A 20,958-nucleotide genomic window follows, 5' to 3' on the forward strand; every position below is an offset into this window, starting at 1 on the left:
TATGGAATTTATCTAAGAAATTTAATAAAAATAATACTTCACATTCTCTTACATATAAGCAATATCATATATGATTTTAACCCAATATGATACTCTAATATAACTCCATCTTTTTATTTATAAGCATTAAAATACATTGTTGATCATGATGACACACACATCTTGATGCTCATGTTTAAGTAGTTAAATTTTCCATTCAAGATGGCCCATTCATTTATACTTGTCTACGCCAGTACCTTGTGTTTGTTCCTCTTGCTTATCCTAGAGATGTTCTAATCAATTCATTTCTCAGCTCTTAGTTATATTTCAATCCTTAACTCATACATTGGGTATAGTCCTTAACCAAGCTTAGCTAGATTCAAAATCCAATCCACATATCAAGCTAACTAGGAGAAATTTTAGATTGATTAAGGGATTCTATTAAATTTGTCAACCAATAGTTGGAAAACATAAATCTTATGATCTCATTCTAATCTATCAAACCATTTGGGTTTGCATTATGGTGAGTTTAAACCCAACTAGTCACTAGATCAGTTATCACCTTTGTTAACTTTTGATGTCCTAAGATGCTAGCCTCATGAGGCCTTTGCTAACCATTAAATTTTGATGATAATAAACATATGAATGGATGTTTTAATATCTTATTCAAGCGGTTTTGGTGCACCCTGAATTTTGACCGATCAGGTTGAGTGCAATAGGCATGACAAGTGTAAATTAGATTTGTTTTGTCTTAGAATCCCCATAGGATGTCTCATATACATATAATTTGAAAAGTAATAAGCTCATAAATAATTAATTTGTGAAAGTCTTATTTATGCATCTTGATTGCTCTCTTAAAAATTCATTTTGGTTCAAAGTTTCTACATGAAGCTCTATGTGCAAATTTAAAACAATAAATTCAATTATTTTTATCGCTCTTTTTCGGGTTATTGAATTTATATTTTTGGATATATTTTATGATTTTCTCATGACAAATTTTCTTAAGAAAATTTTTACCTTTATATAGTAGTATAAATATTTTCTAATGTGTTTATCTTGCATTGTTCTCTAACATTCAAGATAATTGAAATTTTTTTTTTTACTTGGCCAAAATTATCACTTTAATTTAATGCATCAATTTCACTAATTTTATTTAAACTACACTTATAAAATTAAGTAGGATAATGATACATTTTTAATTTAATAATTTCATATGTTAAAACTAAACAAAAATTTCTTTTTAATGTGTTTGAATTATACATACTTTAAAATCCTTAAAATTATTTTAGATGGTTGCATGAGTTGTTTTATTGATTAAAATTTAATTAGCCCTTAAAGTTCATTTATAGTTCAAATGATATATATATAACCTATGATTCATAACTTAAGATGTTTTGCAATTTTAGAAGATTGTTAAAAAGTTGGGTTGTTATAAAGTTATTTATAATTGCAATTATAAAATATTGTTTTTGTAGGAAGAAGGAAATCAAGGTGAATTTGTTGGTTCATAATTCTTAGCTTCTACATATCCAGATTCATCTTAATTAACAAATTGTACAATTATCTATTGTTTATGTAGGTGTTCAGTTATGGACAACTCTTTTATAGGAGGATTTGAATTTGGTAAAAAGCTTCCATTAATTGCCCTTGGTTAGAAGGAGGGGGTTTTAATGTTATTGCTTCTTCTTTTGAAAAGAGGGGCGGAAGAGATCCTTGTTATAAGGTGATCAAAACTTTTGAAAATAACATTATTGTTGTAGGGTTATATGAGGCTAAGACTTTTGGTAGTATGTTTACTTGGCAAAGAGGGAGAGTAATGGAAAGATTGAATAGAATTATGTTGAAGAAAGAATGGATGAACAAATTTTCTGTTTCGGAAGTCTCTCACTTAAATCGTACTGGCTCGGATCTTTCACATCTATTATTAAGGGTAGAGGAATTTACTAAGGTTGGTATTTTTTATTTTAGATTTCTTAATGTTTGGGTTGAACATGAAATTTTTTTGCAAGTTGTGAAAGACATTTAGATGATTGAAAATAGCGCTTCGTGGTTAGACTTATGGTTATTACATAGGAAAATGGCAAAAAAGTTGAAGGAGTGGAATTGGAACGTGTTTAGAGATATAAATAAAAAGGTGGTAAAATGTTGAATTGTTGGTTAATAATCTGGAAGTTGACTTTGAGAAAGGGATTGTGGAGGAGGCTGAAATATTGAATGTGCTATGATTTCTTAATCAAGCAATTCAAGTTCAAGTGGATTTTTAAACAAAAGTCTACATACCTAAGTCATGTGGATGGTAATAGAAATACTAAATTCTTTCATGCTTGCATTGAAAAGTAAATGAAGTCGAATACTATTCTTAAGATAAAGGATGATTCAGGAAATTAGTATTTTTACAAGATGATATTGCACTAAGTGTTGTTAACATTTTAGGGAACTTTTTAAGGGAGGTGGATCTCTCTATTTTTGAAGCTGGTTTGTTTCTTCGTGTGGTCGTTCATATACACCTACTCGTGTTTAGACATTCTTATCCCACAAAAACACTCGACAATTTGTACTCGATTACTTGGCATTGCCCTTGTACGCGTATGCTTGTTGAATTGAATCTCTTAATAAATTGGGTCGATAAAAGGCCTCCTTGGACACATGGCGGTACATAATGCCTATTTTTTATCATACAACACTATTCTAGCAAAAAAAACTTGAAATAGTTTTTTGTGACCAATTTTTGAACACAAGTTTTTTTCAATAGGGTTTGTTTGATGGATGAAAATCCATTAAATTTTCACTAGAAATTAATATTTTAGATTTTTTTTTTGTGAAATTTTTGACCGGAAAACTACTCTTCTTGTAGTGTGTTATAAAAAGATGTAACGAATATCAATATAATTATGTAGAGATTTAAGCATTTGTTGAAGTAGGGATCATTTGGGGCAGCTTATAAGTGTGGGTGGTGTTTTCAAAACGCTGTCTTATCGTTTGGATGATAAGCTTTGCCGGTCTTCGCTCCCACCACACCACAATGGAGACTTTGGCGAAATTAAGAACACAACGAGACCATCACTTTATACTCATAAACATCTGATTTCTCCTTCTCTACTTCTCTATTTTGGAAGTGACATGAAAGAGAGGTAGAATATTCCATGAGTATCATTTCAATGTTCCTTCCCATGCAATTATCATATTAATTACAACTGGTTCACGTAAAAAAAGCATTAAACAACATATATTAGAAAAAGCAATATCTTTAATGACCATATAACTATTTTCAACGCATATGATCACTTGACATCCAATCTGAGAGATGGATATGAAAAGCATGCAGATGTTGAGGAGATAAAGAGAGTATTCTGGGAGTGAATCAAAACAGCGAAAGAGCATCCATATGATCAAACGAAGTCCATCGTCAAACTGATAATTGAGGGTGCGTTTAGGACAGCTTGTGTTTATTCAGATAAATCGAAAATATGGACCGTGGTGTTTGACATGAGTTCTGTTTTTAGTGTAAAAAATAAACTACATTTTTAGATAAGCTGCTCAAACGTGATTTTCAAATAATAGGACGACATTTTCAAAACACCACTGCACAAATAACCTGCCCCAAACGGAGTATGAGGCAGACAAAATCCTCTACTGCTATGATTTTAGTTGATTCTCGAAGGCTTTTAAAATAATAAAATTAATAAGTTTGCCATTTTTTCTTGTACATCTTTATATAAATATTATGGGACACATGGATACAATAATATATAAAATTATTTACATACATGCTAATTCTATACGTATTATCTTCTCTCAACGATATACAAGTGCTTTCAATAAATAGAGAGAGAGAGAGGAGATAGAGAGAGATTGTGCTGCCAGCTGTGACATGTTGGTAGAGCAGTCTCTTTAAAAGTTATAACTCTTCAGGTCACAGATTCGAATCTCTTTCTGGCCAGTTTGCCCATAATGAGGGCGGTCTTCTAATAGTTAAACACATGAGCATGGTTGGGAAGTCACGCGTTTGAATCCTGTTCTGATTAGTTTATCGATAATGAGGGCGGTCTTAGAATAGGTAGACACTTAGTGGGGTCTCGTATCACCATTTTTTTATTTAAATATAACTATATATGTTGGCTGACTGAAATGGTAAAATATAAATAATAATATTGAGGCATTGAGGAGGAAGAAATTGATAAATTCTGTACAAATTCTGTCATCTAGAGAGTTGTAGATAAGGACAAAGGATCTAGTTGCTCTGCTGCTCTATGAAGAAAATTCAAGCTGAAAGCCTGAGCACAAATGGATAAGAACAAATATATCCACAAAAAGGACAAAGCTATCATCTTATCCATAGTTATGAGCGGGGACAGCTTATGTCACTTGGCCATTTTCAATGGAGGGGGTGTGGGGACGTAGCAGAGACTTAGCAGGTCATGCAGACATTGCTGTCTTAATTTGCGTGAAATCTGAAAATTTTTATCCTAATACTTATAATTATGTTTTTCAATGCTATCGTGGCAAATTGTCAACGAGAAGATAACATGGCAAACCAACGTGCTGGGGATTTAGTATTTTTAAGTTATTTTTTTCAATATGTATTTAAAATTTGAATTTAATGCTGAACAAAATTCTTTATTTTTTATTGTTTTTATTAAATAAAAATATATAAATTTATGTATTTAAATTAATGCAGTGATAAATGCTCTCCAACGCAAATAAATTCTTGGTTGATAAATAAAAAGAGGAGTAGAACATAAAAAAAAGACACCGATATTATTGAGTGCATTAGAATCTGTGGTCAAATGAATCCAGGAGTTTAAAGATCAGATGTTGGAAGTCATTTGAGGTGCTCTGACTTGTGAAAGAGCTCAGCGATCCTAGGATGAAGGGCTGACTATTAACAGTAGAAGAGTCCTCCAGCCTTAGAAAGGAAAGAGGACTCCCGATGGCTTGATAGTGCTGGGTCAGCACCAATCAAGTGGCATCTGTTTGGGTGTACTAAGGTGCATTGTAAGCTTAAAAACACATTCTCACAATAAATTATGAGGTTGAACCCCAGAGTGATTCATGATCCTAGCACTGGAGTCCTATAGGGATTATGAGGTTGAACCCCAAAGTGATTCATGATCCTAGCACTGGAGTCCTATAGGGGGTAGACCGATCCAACCAACCGTATAGCCTAGTTTGAGTTAATTTGGGGTCTACTGAGGATGACCAACGTGCTGAAATGTCATATTCTTTATCACGCTGAGAGAGAGGACCCATAAGTGATTTAACATATTATCGTCTAGAGTAATCGTATGAATCCCTAATTTCAAGCAAATATATATGACATAATTTGTCATTGCCCAAGAGCCTTCAAAGAGCTCGCATGCCCTCCTATAGATTTATCTAGGACAAAGTGAGAACCTAAGCTCATTCATCACATATTTCTAGAAAGAGATGTTGAAAGTGCGGGACATGAAACCTGAAGTCACCCATGTTGTCTTAGCTCAAGGGTTGAAGGAAGAGCTCTTTTGATACATGCTAGGCTTGTAGTGACAGAAGATACGCCGAGTTATTGGTGTTAAACAAAAACCACATATCAGTCGAGGAGTATAACTACACCTTTACCTCCTCGAAATCAAAACTCACCACTTGTCACCAATAGAAAAGGACCGCCCAAGGAAAATGATGGAGGCTGAGAGCTAATTTATGTCCTTCCACCAATTCTCGCTTTGCAGATGACCAAACACCCTAAGATCATAAGACAACCAATATAATACACCAATGAGAGAATCGAGCCCAGTTCTGACCAACGAAATACTCAATATTTGGAACGACAACCACCTAATCATGAGATCCCCAAACTGACTTTGTTGAAGGTTTACATGGATGAGATAGTAGAACCCATCCAAAATAAATATTTTTTTAAAGAAGGCACCCACAATAAAACCCGTAGCCTACCTCCGATATTAAAAAAGCATTGTGGCTACCATCATGACCACGATCACGACATAAAGAAGTGTCGACACTTCCAATTCCTGACTAAAGATCTGATAAAGGCCATAAAGTTGAAGGAGTTTGTGTCGCCCAAACCAATGACCTAGTGGGATGAGAAATGCCTTAATTGAGAAAATAACTGGCGACCTAGTCAAAGTTCATGAAATTCATATCACTGACATAATTCCTACCATCTTTGGAAGAGACTCATCCTATCGAGCCAGCCTTAAGATGGTTCGATTGGGAGGGCTATGTGTAGCCATCGTCGAGCCAACCTTAAGATGGTTCGATTGGGAGGGCTATGTGTAGCCATCTAGATGCCCAAAGATAGCTCACATCCCTCCACGGGCTTCACTGATGATGACTTACTCGTTATGGGTAACCCCTATAATGACACTATCCTTGTAGGCCAACTCAAACAACTTGGTTAATGTCTTCGGTTGTTGCAGGTCTAAAGAGTATTTGAAGGGTCCTTCCTTTAGCCTTGAACTAGTACAACATGAGCTACTATCAGGTCCAAGTCCCATAATCCAACCTTACCTTCTTGGAAGCAGGTGATGAATAAGCACAAACTCTCACATGTTGATCTTTCTTCTAGAAAAGTGTGCCTTAAGTGACCTCTAACTTCTAGTCCTTCAACTCCTTTATTTGTTGGGTCAGTAATCATTTGCTGCACTCCATATTACTAGTGAATCTGTTATGAGGTTATTCTCATGTGCTATTCCTCTTCTTATGTGTGACATAATTCACGTTTACCATGATGTTGAATCCAGATTTATACGTGAATGACACCCAAGAAATAAAATATAAATAAAGAGAAACAAAGAGAGATGGATGAACAGTAATCAATTATGTCTTATTCATAAAATATATTCTATATTTTTAGAGAAGAGTGTGGAATGATGATATTATATTTTTTCCTGTATTTGGAAGAGGTATGTATTAGACTATTTATGGTATTTTACATGTATTGAATTTTCTTTTATCTACTTTCTGACTCGATTGACTAAGGTTAGTTGGCTTCAAGCCAGCGGGATTAGCTCAGTTGGCTGAGGTTGGTTGACATGGTTAGATCGATTGATCAAGCCCGATTGTCAATACTTAATATCGGGCGAGGAACTTTTAGAGCATCCATGAGATTGTTGAAGATACTTGTTAGTTTTGATTTATTATGGGGCATTATTAATCTCAAATATTTAATTATTTAAATAATCAAACACAAAATCAAAAGTAATATACCAACTTGAAAGATAAAAATATCACTTTGTGATGGGTTTAATTATTTATATAAAGAAATTTTATATATTTACATGGTTTTCATTTATACTAATAGATCTTTCCCTTATCTAGTCTTCAAGACTAGATGTGATTTAGATTAATCTTGGGTGCTAAATTCCTATAAAGACAAACCTCAATAGTTAATTACATCTTAAGAAATGAAACACCTTAAGGAAACTGTCGATTAAGGTGGTGGTTTTATCTTTAATAAATTTCTAAGTTCAGTATTCACGATTGATTATTAAAAGTATCAAATAGAAAATCACAGTAGTTGAATAGTTATTTAAGAAACCTAAAAGAGACAAAAGTAGGAGATATCGAAAATACTGAAAAAAGTCAGTGACATCTCAATTATCATGTTATTGGACTTTATCAATTTTTTAAAAGAGAATTTTATTTGATATTTCAATTGACCTCTTGTTTAAAATTTAAATATATATCACATGATATATGATAGTGAGAAGACCTAAAAGGTGAGGTTTTATGTTGTAACTATGATTACGTTAGTTTGATTGGTCATCTATTGTGACTCGGTCGATCAGCTGCCACCACATGGTCATCTCAATCGAACACTTCTGTCGACTTGATCGATTGGATACCACCAATCCGATCATCTTAATTGAACTCTTTTGATTGACTTGATTGATCACTCACCTTTGATTTGATTGATCAATCGACCAACTTCATGTTTGTATGTTGCATTTGTGCATTCTTCCTTCACATTGCCTGCATTAGTACATCCACACTTGCACCCTGTCGTGCATTTGTGATCATATGTCCTCATATGCTCATGATAAGTATTTGTGCTTCTCACGGGCACATTATCCTATACATTTGATGTGTGGCATCCTTAGGTCACTTTGCACCATGACATAAGTTGTTTGTAATTGCACTTTCCAACCTTGTGTGTTTGCCTGCATAGCATCTTGTATGTCCATGACCTATATGCTTGAAGCTTTTGCATTTAGACTTGTGTTCTCACACACTTACCTAACACATTCACACATCATGTGAATAAATGGCTTGCTATCAAGCCCATCCATGACAAGAATCTTTCTAACGAGAGATATGTCATCTCTTTTCCTATAACATCACCCATATACACCATAAGTATGTTACATCGTGTCACCTAGCACAGATCATAATCCAAAGGCCTCTGAAACCTCCAAGTGTGTGTGCGTGTCCACTCGGGCACATGACTACCACTTAGTATGGATCATGCCTCAAAGGCCTCTGAATCCATTTGATGTGCAAGTTATGTCGCTCATGCCACCGCCTTGGGATTCATATGTATGTCATATGTCTTGAGCTTTGCATTTGCACTTCTGCACTATTGGCACGTTCGTTATGGATATATGCCATCATATACTTATGACAAATGTTTGCTATCTGGTGATCGCTCCTACCATTAACAGAGTGGTCACAAAACATCATATCACTTTACATGATTTCATGTGCATTGCTCGATTATCTTGATGATAGAACTTACTCGTTAATTGAGTGAGTCGTTGTTGGTCGCAATGCGGTAGCAAGTATTGCTCGTGAGAGAGCCTCAGTGGGTAATACCAGCTATCGCACCGTGACTAGCACGTGCATGTTGTGCTAAGGTTCTAATGGGTCTAATTGGTGCCACTTAGACTTTTTCCATCCTATGACCTATTTTAAAAATATAAAAAAGTATATTTTCTAATATTTCATATGCATCATATCCTTTTCAAAATCTATTTTGAAACTACTACACATAGTTTAGACCATACATGAGGTTAACATTTTAAATGTTTTGTTTATACAAAAGTTGCATTTAGTGGCACCTCTTAGAATCCTTAGGATAGAGATGGGGCCCATCAAAACATAAGCCAACCTTTTTTTCTTTCCTACAGCCTGCACACACTTGTGACTAGAACACTAAATGTAGATGGTGTGTTAGGTCAGGACTAGGGTGCTAGGTAGTCTTTTTTGATATTATGACTATTGTTCTCTGCTCTTTTGGTTGCCTTAATCAGACAACTTTTTGCATGCTGCCTTTTGTAAGTTTACTTGGGTGTGAGGCGTGTGCACTAATAAATTACAGGAAGCCATGTCCATCAGAGAGGTGTATTAATAAATTAAACTAATGCATTTTGTGCAAGTGATTTCTTAGCTCTCCTCTCACCGGACAAGGTTCACTATGTTGCACGCCTAACCTACACTAACCTACTTTTCATGCAGTTCGATTCTTTTTTTTTTGCTTTTATCATGTACTTCTTAGAGTCCCTAAGCTCTAGTATGCATCAGAAATAAAGTACAGGCATGTGTTCCGAGATGTCTAATGGGATGGGAGGAACCAGGTGATAGGGATCAGGAGCTACAAGGTTGTGTCTCGTACCTCAATTTTGAATCATCCTTGACGTATAACATTAAAATTGGGTATGTATATGTTGTTCCTGGCCGAATTTTTGCTTTTCTGTGATATATTGTCAACCCAAAGGCACCCAACCTTTATTATTTATATTTGGCTTATTTAGTATTGCGTAGCATGCTTAAAGTTTCCTCTTTCTTTGCTTGTGGATATCTGAGCTCATTGTGAATATAATTTAGGTTCTCTAAGGACCTAAAATTATAATTTTTTCTACAAAATCCAAATAAAACATTGATATTAATCAAAACTTAGGATAAAAATATTTCAAGATTTTCAAAACTTGCTTTACTTTCCTTCATGGCCTCTGAACCAAATTTAACATAGTTTTAGATTGCATGACTATCATCCAAGTCATACTAATAAGGCCTCCACAATAGGGCTTATGTAGATAACTGCATCATTTTGCATGTCCCGAGGAGAAGTGTCTGTGCTTCTTTAACTTGAATTGCTCAACATAAGATTTCTACTCATGTAGTTGTCTAGCACAATTAGAGTGTTAGAGGCTTCCCTAAACCAGACGAGGAATAATTCCTTTGTGAGAGCATCTTGGCTTCGTCTCCATAACTCTCTTTCTTTTTCACTCTAGTGACTTCTTCACCACTTCGGCAGGAATAAGTGTCACATCTACTTTCTTCCTATATAGGGTCATAGGATTTAGAGTTTTCTTCTCCTTAACTTATAGCTATCTAGGTTTCCTTGGATGACACAATTCACAGATCGCTGACAAGCTCTAGTCGGGATGGGTCGACCACCTTCATGACCAGGGTCATATTTATCCATGGAATCCCGACCTGACTATCTCTACCCGATTAGGATTACTCTACAATTCATTTGCTTAATTTGAGCCCTGTCGTTCCTTTTGATACTTCATCGATGTTGTCTCATAGGCCTCAATTATAGCAGAGTGTCGCCCGTTTGGGATACGTCAGTTCATTCTCTGCCCTTATGGCCTGGTTAGGCTTGAAAGCATAGTGTCGAACCCTATGAGGTGACTTTGCTATTTCATAGGCCTCAACTACCAAAGAGCCACAATCTATGCAGGATAGTGAAAGACTTGTTCTCTGCTCGTATGACTTTGCATGCGCTTTAAAAGTGTTGAGATGCTCCTGTAAGAGAACCATCCTTTGTGATAGACTCTCACTAGTTATCACTTAAACGTAAGAAGGACTCTTTTAATTAATAATATTCTTGGGCATCCCCAAAAATGTAATTAACCAAACTAGATACATTCCATTGGGAGTGTTCTTGAACCCAGGAAAAATACAAATTTGGTTCTCTTGTTACTTGGGTAGCATATGTAGCTATCTTTGTGGATATTCAGTTCAAGTTGTCTCGATCAGATTCTGTTTGGACGTAAATCCTTGACCTTTCACACGAGGTTTACCGCACATAAACTCCTCAGGTTTCTTCTTCAAATTTGTTTGCTAGTCGCTGTCTTATTTCTCTATTTTCTGGTTCATTCCCTTCTTAGAACCATTTTGACGGTTCAAGTAAGAGGGCACTTTGGAAAAAGAAATCCTAAGACAATGATTAGATAAACTGGTGACTTCGAGTTACAAAAAAGAACCGAAACACACATCTGAATATTTTTGTTTGTTCAATTGAGGATCATCCTTCATTTCATGTTCATTTTCCCTTGGATAGTTTGGATGTCAATAATTCAATAATTATGATAGGCACCTTAAATCTAGAAAATAAAAGACACTGAAGAAAAGTAAACATACATTTACTACAACAGCTTAAGTTTACTACAGTGCTTTCGAAAACAAAGTAAGTATATGCTAAGCTTATTATATCTTTGCAAAGTAATGTCAGCAAATAATAACATGTAAAAGAAATTTACATAACATAAGAAAATGACTATCTACTCATCATAAACATTTAGTCTAATGAGGAAAACTTGGCTTGATCAATCATTTCTAAAGAGCAAACCACAGAAACACAACACATAGAGAACAACAAAACATAGCGATGTCACCTCGACCTAATCTTAAAACAAGGACCAGTTTCCTAAGGAAGTATAAAGATGGTGAGTGAGGTGAGAGGGAGCCAAACTTGAACTTATTGTTCAAGTTATAAATTTTGATTATTTTTGATCAAATTTAAACAAGATAAAAGTTTTATTTTGACTTTTTATAATTTCTGGATTTTTAAGAATTTGTATTACTTTTATTTGAAATTATTTTATTAGTTGGGTTAAATGTCTTGTATATATGCTTATGAGGCATTTATAAATATTCAACAATTCTTAATGCTTATAAGATGCTACACATCATTTAAAAAAGTGCTTATAGACCTTATGAAGCAAAATATATACTTAAAAAAATTTAGAAATTTTGATTATTTTGTGATTTAAATTGGTTTTCTTTCATGATTTTTAAGGTTTCATACATTTTGACATAAATATTTTCAAATTGTTTGAAACTATTTTTTAAAAGTTATTACTGAGTTCAAAAGCACACTGTAAGAAAATAGAGAATTTTAATTTTTTTATTTATTTGAATTATTTAAATTTTCAGGGTATTCTTGGTTGAAAATTCATATTAAATCCAAAATGACCTCTAAATAAAGTCTTTGAAATTTTACAAAGGTGCTTGGAATATAATTCTAAACAAAATCTAAAATTTTCAAGTCATTTTGAGTTAATTTTGAATTTATATAAATTATTACATTTATTAAAGAGATTAATACTAAAAAAATTATTAAAGTTTATTCAATGAAAAATATTTTATATATCTTGGTTCCTTTTTATTCACTTGATTTATTAATGAAAATTTTATTCATTTGGAGTTTCCTTGAAGAAGTTATGAGGTTTTGACCATGTAATGGTATATTTGCTAAGTTTAATAGTGAAGAAGGTATATTTGTAATTTTTGGTAATTTTTGGAAAAGTTCTCAAATATGATAATTTTCTCTTTTAAACACATGAATTTTATTTATTAATAAACTCAAAACTCACTAATTTTTTATTGTTTAGTTAAATTTTAATCATTTGAGATCATATTTTAGAGAATTTAATGTTCAATTTTTCAATTTAATGATTTAAAAATAGAAATAATGTTTATAAATTTCTTCATAATTTATAAATTGCTTTAATGACAAAAATTTGACCAAAATTGACCACAACATTCAAGTAATTATGAAAAGTAGTTTTTCCAACATTTCAAGTATTTGCAAATATACCTTTCTTCATAATTTTGCTTTTCATTTCAACATCTAACTTAACTATTTCATTTCAAATATTCAATGGATCATAACATCAAAAGTTAGAAACATAATTCTATATTTTTAATGAAATTTGGAAATAGAAGGTTCAAAATGCAAAATTCAGATTTATAAATATACCCTTATATTTCCCCAGAGAGATTTATTGAATTCCTATTGATGAAACCAATATTTTATTAGTTAAACTTTATATTTAAAAAGTTTGATTGAAATTTCCATTTGATTTTTATATTTTTCTATTTTTTATTTATATTTTTTTCTTGTCAAATTAATTATTAATTTCTATAAGAAATTATGATTTATTAGTTATTATTTGTTTCCATCCTTAGCAAAATTAGGGGAACAAATTGAGGTCAGGGACTTGATGTGGCCCAAATTTTATTAAAATTTGAATTCTTTTGAATTTTTTATGTTTTTTTTAATATTTTAGTAGGTTTTATTTAATTAAGGAATTATTATTTGTAATTTGATTTTTGTTTTAGTCTATGTTTCACTGAATTCAAAGCTTTTTTATTTTTCTTTTATGATATTTATTTATTTATTTATGAATTTTCAAAGTTTGTTTTAGTTTTTATGTATTTAATTATATAGGAAAAAATATGAATTTTTCTTTAAACGTGCATTCCACCTATGTTGCCACCTCAGCCTCCACGTCAGTCAAATCATTAGCCCTTTTACATGTGTCATCATTTTTTTTTTGTTCAATCATTGTGCTACTACATAAGCTCAGGATCTCATATGAGGAACACTGCAGTTTCTACATGGAATTAAATCACAACCCTCCATTTCTAATATAAATGAATAAATGACAATGGTTCTCCTTCCCAAATAGAACGGTGAACATGAGTTGTTCGTGAGAAAATGCGTGATTTACACGATCCTATGCTTGATCCTAAGATCATATCTGTTCAATAAGATTTTTAGGTCCAATTGGATTTTTCGGTCCTTAGGGTGACATCTTATAGTCAAAACTTTGTGAATTAAAGTTTTTTTCACAAAGTACCACTACCACACATATATCTAAGTTTTCAGACGAATACATCATTCCAAGATGAGTTCCTTTGATTTGATTGCTTTGGAGTACATGTTTGAGCTCCACATACCTCTTTTAAGCTTGTATTACCTTGGTTTAACTCCTTTGAATGTTCTTGATCAAGAGATCCCTCAGTTCGGTTTTGAAGTAGGTTAAAGAGCTTGAAATGGTGGATTTTCAATAGAGGATTGGGTTTTAGGATCATTAGATATGTTGGGCTTGGGTTGAAGAGTTATGAAGTGGAGGTGGGTATTCAAAGTTGTCCTAGCTCGGGTTGGTGAAATCCATGTCAAATCATTGAAGGTTTGGTTTTGAGACAGAATGGAGGACGAGCTAGGGGGTGTAGAAATGAATTTGTTTGAGTGTCGCATGGGAATTAGCTCGGATCCATTTCTCAACCCAAGACTGGTATTTATAGTCATTTGAGAATGAGTTGGGCTCAACTATTAGCCAAAGAGGATTTGACATGTGTGTGGTCAAATTTAGTGTGTGACCTATGGTGTGATGCCACTTGTGCTTTGAGATGTGCATAGCTTCCAATGGCCTGGAAGGTGGTTGGCTAGCTTGGGTGCACCCCCATCGAGTGGTTAAATCAGTTAAAGAGGTTTGGGGTGTGACCAATAGGATTAAGCCATGTGTTGGGTTATTTAGGCCAATAATTGATTCAAAACAAGTAAATCTTAGTCGGCTTGAATTTGGATTAGTGAGGCTTGCAATTAGCTTGGAATTAGCTTGGCATTGGCTCATTTAGGCTTGGTTTAGGTTCAAAGAACAAGGGGTTTGAGATTGAGATAGGGTGACTTGAATGATGCTTCGAATTGGTTTAGGTGACCTGGCTTGAATTAAGTGGACTTACCTTGAATTTAGGTGGATTTTGCAAGAATTGGCAAGTGGATGGCAAGTGGTTTTAAGGCTGATTTTGGGTGAGTTTTAGTGTGGTCATTTGGCCGATGGTAGGGCTTAATTTTGGTGGCTATGGTGTAGGATTGTTTGATGGGTTGAGGGTTGTGTGTGTGAGAGAGAGAATTTGGATGAAATGTAATTAAGTTTGAAAATGGGGGAAAATTTGAAAATGGAAGTGATTTGTGTAGTGATTGTGACAGATTTAGTGAGTGTAGTTGGGTGTAGGAAATTTTGAAAAGTGGATTTGGAGTAGAAGGTAGTTTTGGTTGGCTTTGAAAGTAAAGTGTGAGGGTGGTGAGAGAATGTGTGAGGAAATTTTATTTTATTTGTTTATTTTAAATTTTATTATTATCTTTTTATTGAATTTTATTAAGCAATTATTATGTGAGATTGATAATTGGCCATTTTTTAAATTTTTTATATAATTTTACTTGTGAATTGATTTTAATTTTAAATTTTATTGGCTTTATTTCAATTAAAATTTAAATTACATAAATTTTCAATTTATTATTATGTTGTGTTTATTATTGAATTTTTCATGTTTTTGAAATGATTTTTTAAATTTTTGATAATTTATTCTAATTTTTATTTTATTGAAATTTTAAATTTTAATGGAATTCTTTGTCAATTTATTTCTATTTGATTTCAATTTTTGTTTTATTTTGTGATTTTGATAAAATTTTCATGGATTTGATTTTATTTAATTTTAGTTTTAATTTGTGATTTAATTTTATCCTCTCTTTTATTAAAAGATAAAATTTTAGTTTTAATTTGCGATTTAATTTTATCCTCTCTTTTATTAAAAGATAAATTTTATCCTAGTTTAAAATGAACATTATATCTAATGTGCTCTTTATGAACCAAAGAAGGAGTTATCCACTGAGTTTAAAAAAGAGAGTGCAAATTGCCCAAAGAAAGACCAATTTGAATACCTAAGTATCTAGCCTATGTGGACTCTACTTAAGCTTCAATGACTTAATCTCAATCAACTCAACAAAATGTTAAGAATTCAAAGTCAAGCATATAAACCTATAAGGAGTGAAGACGTGGTTCAAAATTCTAATATGATATTTGTACCATTACCAGTCTTCTAGGAAAAAACAATCAAGGAAATCCTATGGCTAAATCCTGAATTCTAGAAAGAGAAGGAATAAGGAAGTTCTTATGCAAAAATGAGGTAAACAATATTGTGGAATTAGATCTTCTCTTAGATCAGCTCCATTTGAGGGTAGGTTATTGTATAGAGTCAGTTTCTTACAATGGTTGGCACAAATGCTCTTTCGTCTCATTTTTAGTCAGGTGGCCCGATTTTGAATCATTCAGTTGTCTTTTTGTCTCTTATTGACTTAGCTCATATGATTTCATTGAGTCGGTCAAGTGAGTCTTATGCTTTTCTGACAGTGGGCCATATATATGTATATCCAACCCATCATTAGTTTAACAAGAAATTAACTAAAATTAAAAATAAATTAACGTTAAATTTAATAATTTTGAGCTTAATTTTAATTCCATTGAATTATTAGATTATCTAAATTAAAAATATATAATATTTTATGCCATAAAAAAGTTATAATTGAAGCATAACCTTGCCCTAGTCATATAATGGTAGCTCATAACTACACCAAACTTCATGCACCATAGTAAGTATAGCATTACTTCAAAAACTTCTATGCATCAATACACCCTCTTGGACTTTCTTCTTTGTGATCAAGTCATTATTCTGCATATTCTTCACCTAGCACAAACAACCATACAAAATGATCATGACTTAAAATATAATAAATGAAATAAGCTCTTACACACGTAGATGAAGTGCGTGTGAAAGCTAAAAGCTCATAGAAGTTTTGGAAAGAAAGTAGTGAAAAAAACTAAGGTGGCCACAACTACAAGTCTGAAGAATACTCCAATGTGGTTTGGATAAAGCTTAAAATGCACTAGATATCTCATTGTGAAGAATCTACAAAAATGTTACTTGGCGTCGAAATGAAGAAGATATCAAGGAGGCATGGCATCAGATTATGCCTAAGGATTTCATTTTCGAATCAAAAGAACGTGCCGTCGAGGCTGAGCTTGTTGATTTAGAATGGGCAAGTTCATTAGGTTCAGGATCATGTCTAATGGTTTAGAATGGGCAAGTTCCTTGGAGATGTAAGCAATTAGGACTCGAAGCGAAGGAGAATTGGATCCGGAAGCTATAATTGGTCTGAAACAATAAGTGACTTGTAGGAATGATGGAAAAAGTGGCAATCTTAGACAAGGGCATAAATGATTAAGCACCTGACAATTAAGATCAATGAAAGACAAAAAAAAAAAATTACAAATCGTCTCCTACAAATAACAATTCGAGATCTACAAGAACATTTAGAAATAGAGGAAAGAAGTTAGAGGGAGTAGAATATTAGCAAACCAGATGTTTGATATGTCGACAGATGTGTGCTTCCAATTAGAATTTATGAGCAATAGGTTCTATAGTTGATTGTTTCAAGCCTCTGGATGGCTTAATGAATATGAAATTCACATTTCAATTCTAAAACCAGAAGAGTTAAAGGCTTCACAATTCGACATAAGGTTCTCAGTATTATTTTCGATATAGTAAATGACATGCACTTTCTTAAAAAGGCAGACATAAATTCCACAAAAACTTATGAGGAATTATGTAATGAAAACATATAACAACATTAAAAACCCAAAAAAAAAAGTACTATAAAATTGCATAAGCAAAATTAAAATTCTAAATCTGACTTTATTTAATCTGAAATAGGTTTGGTGGAACATGCAAGCATAAACACAGGTATATTTATAACTCTAGTTATAGGGGAAAAAAAAAAACAAACAAAAAACAAAAATGTTGGGCAACCTCCCCTCACAGGCAGAAAACATAAGATCATACTCTGCCTTCAAGTAGCTCACAGAGGATGTGGAACTGATGCGTTAAGCGATACGAAAGATGTGCTAGAAGAATTGGATAAGGTAGCAGCATCATCTACAAGACTGTCATCATCTTGGCTACACCTTTGCTCTGAATTCGATGACATGACAGGGAGCTTGTTTGTTTGTTGCTTCTTATTTGGTCGCTCTTCTTCCAAACCAAATTCAACAGGCAGAGATGCAACAGGAGAGTATAATCCATTCAAGGCAGCACTGCCACCATCAGCTGGCTGTGTTGTACCAGCAGCAGATTTAATCGCAAATTCCTGTGGAGGTACCCATATACCGCCTACCAAAATGAACTGTGGTTGATTCAGAGTGCTATTGCTATTGCTGCTTCGAACCGTAACCACTGGCCGCCTCATATGTAGACGATATTTCTATAGCAAATAGTAGTTCATGAATAAGAAAGCTAAAAGAAAATGGAACAAAAAGTGTCATAGGCAAGAGTTTCACTCATTAAGATATTGTCCGCTTCGATCAAAACGGCTTTACAAATTTGTCCTCAAAATGTAACATCTTAAGATTGTAATTCATCCTAGGAGTTCTCTAACATGTTCATGTTTAACTAAGTTTTTGACTAAATACTAAAAAGTATCTTACTATTCAAGAGTTTTGCTCATGGTTTAAAATTTTAGAACATAATCAGAAACAGAGATTCACTTATTTGAATCGTTAAAATAAAGAGAACACCTCTTAGTTCTATAGATATATATTAGTTTTTCAACTCACGCATACACCTGTACATGCCAGGTTTTGAATCAAAACCTTGTGGTAGGAGAAGAAGAACCCAACTACTGGGTTTGTTAGCTGAAAAACTAGATTGATAGAATATTGCCTAAAATTTTTTAGACCAGTTCCAATTAGATCTTAGCATATCCAACAAATATATACCTCAGTATAGTAATTCATAAGTTTTCTAAAATAATCAATCATAAAATAACTCTGAGGTTGACACCATGAGAAAAAAAAAGTTGCTTAATAAGCACACTTCTTATCTTTACTCATATCTGGAATTCTAAATGGCCAAATCTTGGCAAATTAAACAAAAAGATCAGCCTTAATGAAGGGGAACCACTAACGGAAATAAACCTTTAACAGCTTCAGGGGAACAACAAGAACAATTCTTGCATTATTCAATCATAAATGTTACACAATATTTTTCTCTGGCAGGAAAGCTATTTAGACATAAACGCATCAAGTAAAAATCTTTACCTGCAAATGGGACTTCACCTCATCGTTAGTAAGGCCGTCGACCATCATTATCTCCCTGATCTGCTTCGGCGTCGCGGCTGCAACCACCCATAAAAGAAAATCAGCAAATCAGAAAACCATTCATTTTCCACAAAAAAAATTCAAGAACATTCAGAATAATCGCTAATTCAAGGAAAGATGGATATCTCACAGTGGGATCCTCCAAGTTGTTCAAGAGCATTCAAGAACTTGCGATGCAGACTGGGAGACCAACACCTTCTCTGCTTCCTGTTAGACCGAGCAGGGACCAGCGACTGACCCTCCTCCGCCTCCTTCTCCACACCTTCACCGCCATCTCGTCTTCCTCCTGAGGTGGAGCTAACATCAGCCGCAACCGCAGGCCCCAAAACTTCCGGCATCAATTTGTTCCTTTCAAATGGCTGAAATGCTTTCCCCACCCTCCTCGCATTAGGCCTCCTCAAGGTGCACTGTCAAACGAACAACGCCCCAATTTGAGTACCAAGAAATCAGATCAGCAAAAGAAAACAACAATCGCTGCTCACCCCTTCAGCCGGTACTTCATCTGCCGCTAGAGGACTCCATAACTGCGCAGATCTGAGCCAATCCTTCTTGCAATTAAAAGCTTCCTTCTCCATCAACGACTTCTCGCCGGAAATCTCATCGCTCGCCATTTGCTGCTGCAAGCTATCAATCGCTGCAAGAGCCAAGATGAGAAAGAGGTAAGAAGAAGTGGGAAACACTGAACCCACTGATAAGAGGTGATTTGATCAGTACCTTCGTTGACGAGCTGCAAACAGAGAGGGAGCTCGCGGGAGAACATCTGGATCTTGCGTCGCTCTTCTTCGAGGGCCGAAATGAAGCCGCTGTGCCTCTGTTTCCATTCCACCATGACTATACCGCTGCAAGAAGTAGAAACGAGATTGAAGAAGAAGAAGAGGAGCAGAGAGAGGGAGAGAGAGAGGAATAGGGGAGAAAAAAAGGGAATCAAGTCGGGGTCGAGGCGTCGCGTACGCAAGCGAATCTTATGAGGGGCTGTCTCGTGAATATTCGGCGGGGCGATGCCGCAGATTCGCGCGGCCGGCCGAGAGGTGCTGGCGCTGACGTCAGACGGATAAGATCCGGTGAGCCCGGATCGTTCTTAATGGGCTTTGTTGGGCTGGCATCAATCAAAACGAGGCCCACAAGAATGCTTGAATAGTTTTGAATTTAGGGGTGGAAGTGGGTTGAGTCAACTGCTGTGCTACCTCGTGCTTGGCTGGACAAGTGGCTCGTGACATGAGCTCGATAAGATAACAAGCCAAGCTCAAATTAGCCCTAACTCGATTTGGTAGCTGGTGAGCTATAACGTTTTAAAAAAATAGTAATATTAAACATACTCACAATGTACTAAATTTGAAGACTTTATCTTTAAAGTATTAAAAATATTTTTTGTTTTAAGATATTGCATTTTATATTAAGTGATTTTTTATTATATCTCTTAGTTACTCATTTCATTTATAATTTTATTATAACACTATCTTAAATTAATATAATTTTCTCTTTTTTATAATAATTAAGTCGGGTCATGAGCCAGCTTAAACTCGTAAATTTAGGGTGTGTTTCGGGCAGCTTTTTAGCTGCGTCGCGACGGGAGAGTGCAAAAAGGTGAGTTTGGAAATAATAGTGCGACGGCTTTTTGGAAAAAGCATATCTAAAAACAATCTGCGGCCCACATTTTGTTCGCTGTGGGTGCTCCTTTTTTCTTATGTTTCTATTTGTGTAACCATTTTTTGTCATGCTTCTCTCACATCTCTTCGGAGCCCTAGCTCCTTTCTTCTGTCTTCCTTATCTCTGGTAGTTGGTTCAGGTGGCATACCCTCTCATCTCTAGGGTGTAAACGATTCGTTTGCTTAGCGAGCCGAACACAAGCCGTTCACAAGAAAAGAGTCGTTTTGACTACCCTAATCACGTAGTCATAAGATATTAAGAATTTGAGCAAGATTTAAAATTTATTGTTTATATTAAAACATCATTTGAATCTAATTTAATAATT

At 34.2% G+C, this 20,958-nt stretch overlaps 1 protein-coding gene across 1 annotated transcript; it reads right to left on the bottom strand.

The window, feature by feature from the left end:
• Window positions 1-17,506: 17,506 nt before the first annotated feature.
• On the bottom strand, window positions 17,507-19,907 carry LOC110023098 (myb family transcription factor EFM-like). The gene is made up of 5 exons (XM_020722325.1): window positions 19,701-19,907; window positions 19,469-19,620; window positions 19,117-19,393; window positions 18,927-19,003; window positions 17,507-18,091 (listed from the first exon to the last, which is right to left on the bottom strand). The coding sequence occupies exons 1-5, from the start codon at window positions 19,813-19,815 to the stop codon at window positions 17,690-17,692; spliced, it is 1,023 nt and encodes a 340-aa protein (XP_020577984.1). The 5' UTR covers window positions 19,816-19,907; the 3' UTR covers window positions 17,507-17,689.
• Between the last annotated feature and the right edge of the window lie 1,051 nt (window positions 19,908-20,958).

The sequence above is a fragment of the Phalaenopsis equestris genome, unplaced genomic scaffold, assembly GCF_001263595.1.
Source record: "Phalaenopsis equestris unplaced genomic scaffold, ASM126359v1 Scaffold000210, whole genome shotgun sequence".
In the NCBI taxonomy this organism is placed as follows: domain Eukaryota; kingdom Viridiplantae; phylum Streptophyta; class Magnoliopsida; order Asparagales; family Orchidaceae; genus Phalaenopsis; species Phalaenopsis equestris.

Coding starts and splice junctions, on each gene's coding strand:
- LOC110023098 (XM_020722325.1), bottom strand. CDS start 19,815: ATGGTGGAATGGAAACAGAGGCACAGCGGCTTCATTTCGGCCCTCGAA. Junction 19,621..19,700: donor TTTGCAGCTCGTCAACGAAG/GTACTGATCAAA, acceptor TGGCTCTTGCAG/CGATTGATAGCTTGCAGCAG. Junction 19,004..19,116: donor ACAACTTGGAGGATCCCACT/GTGAGATATCCA, acceptor GGGTGGTTGCAG/CCGCGACGCCGAAGCAGATC.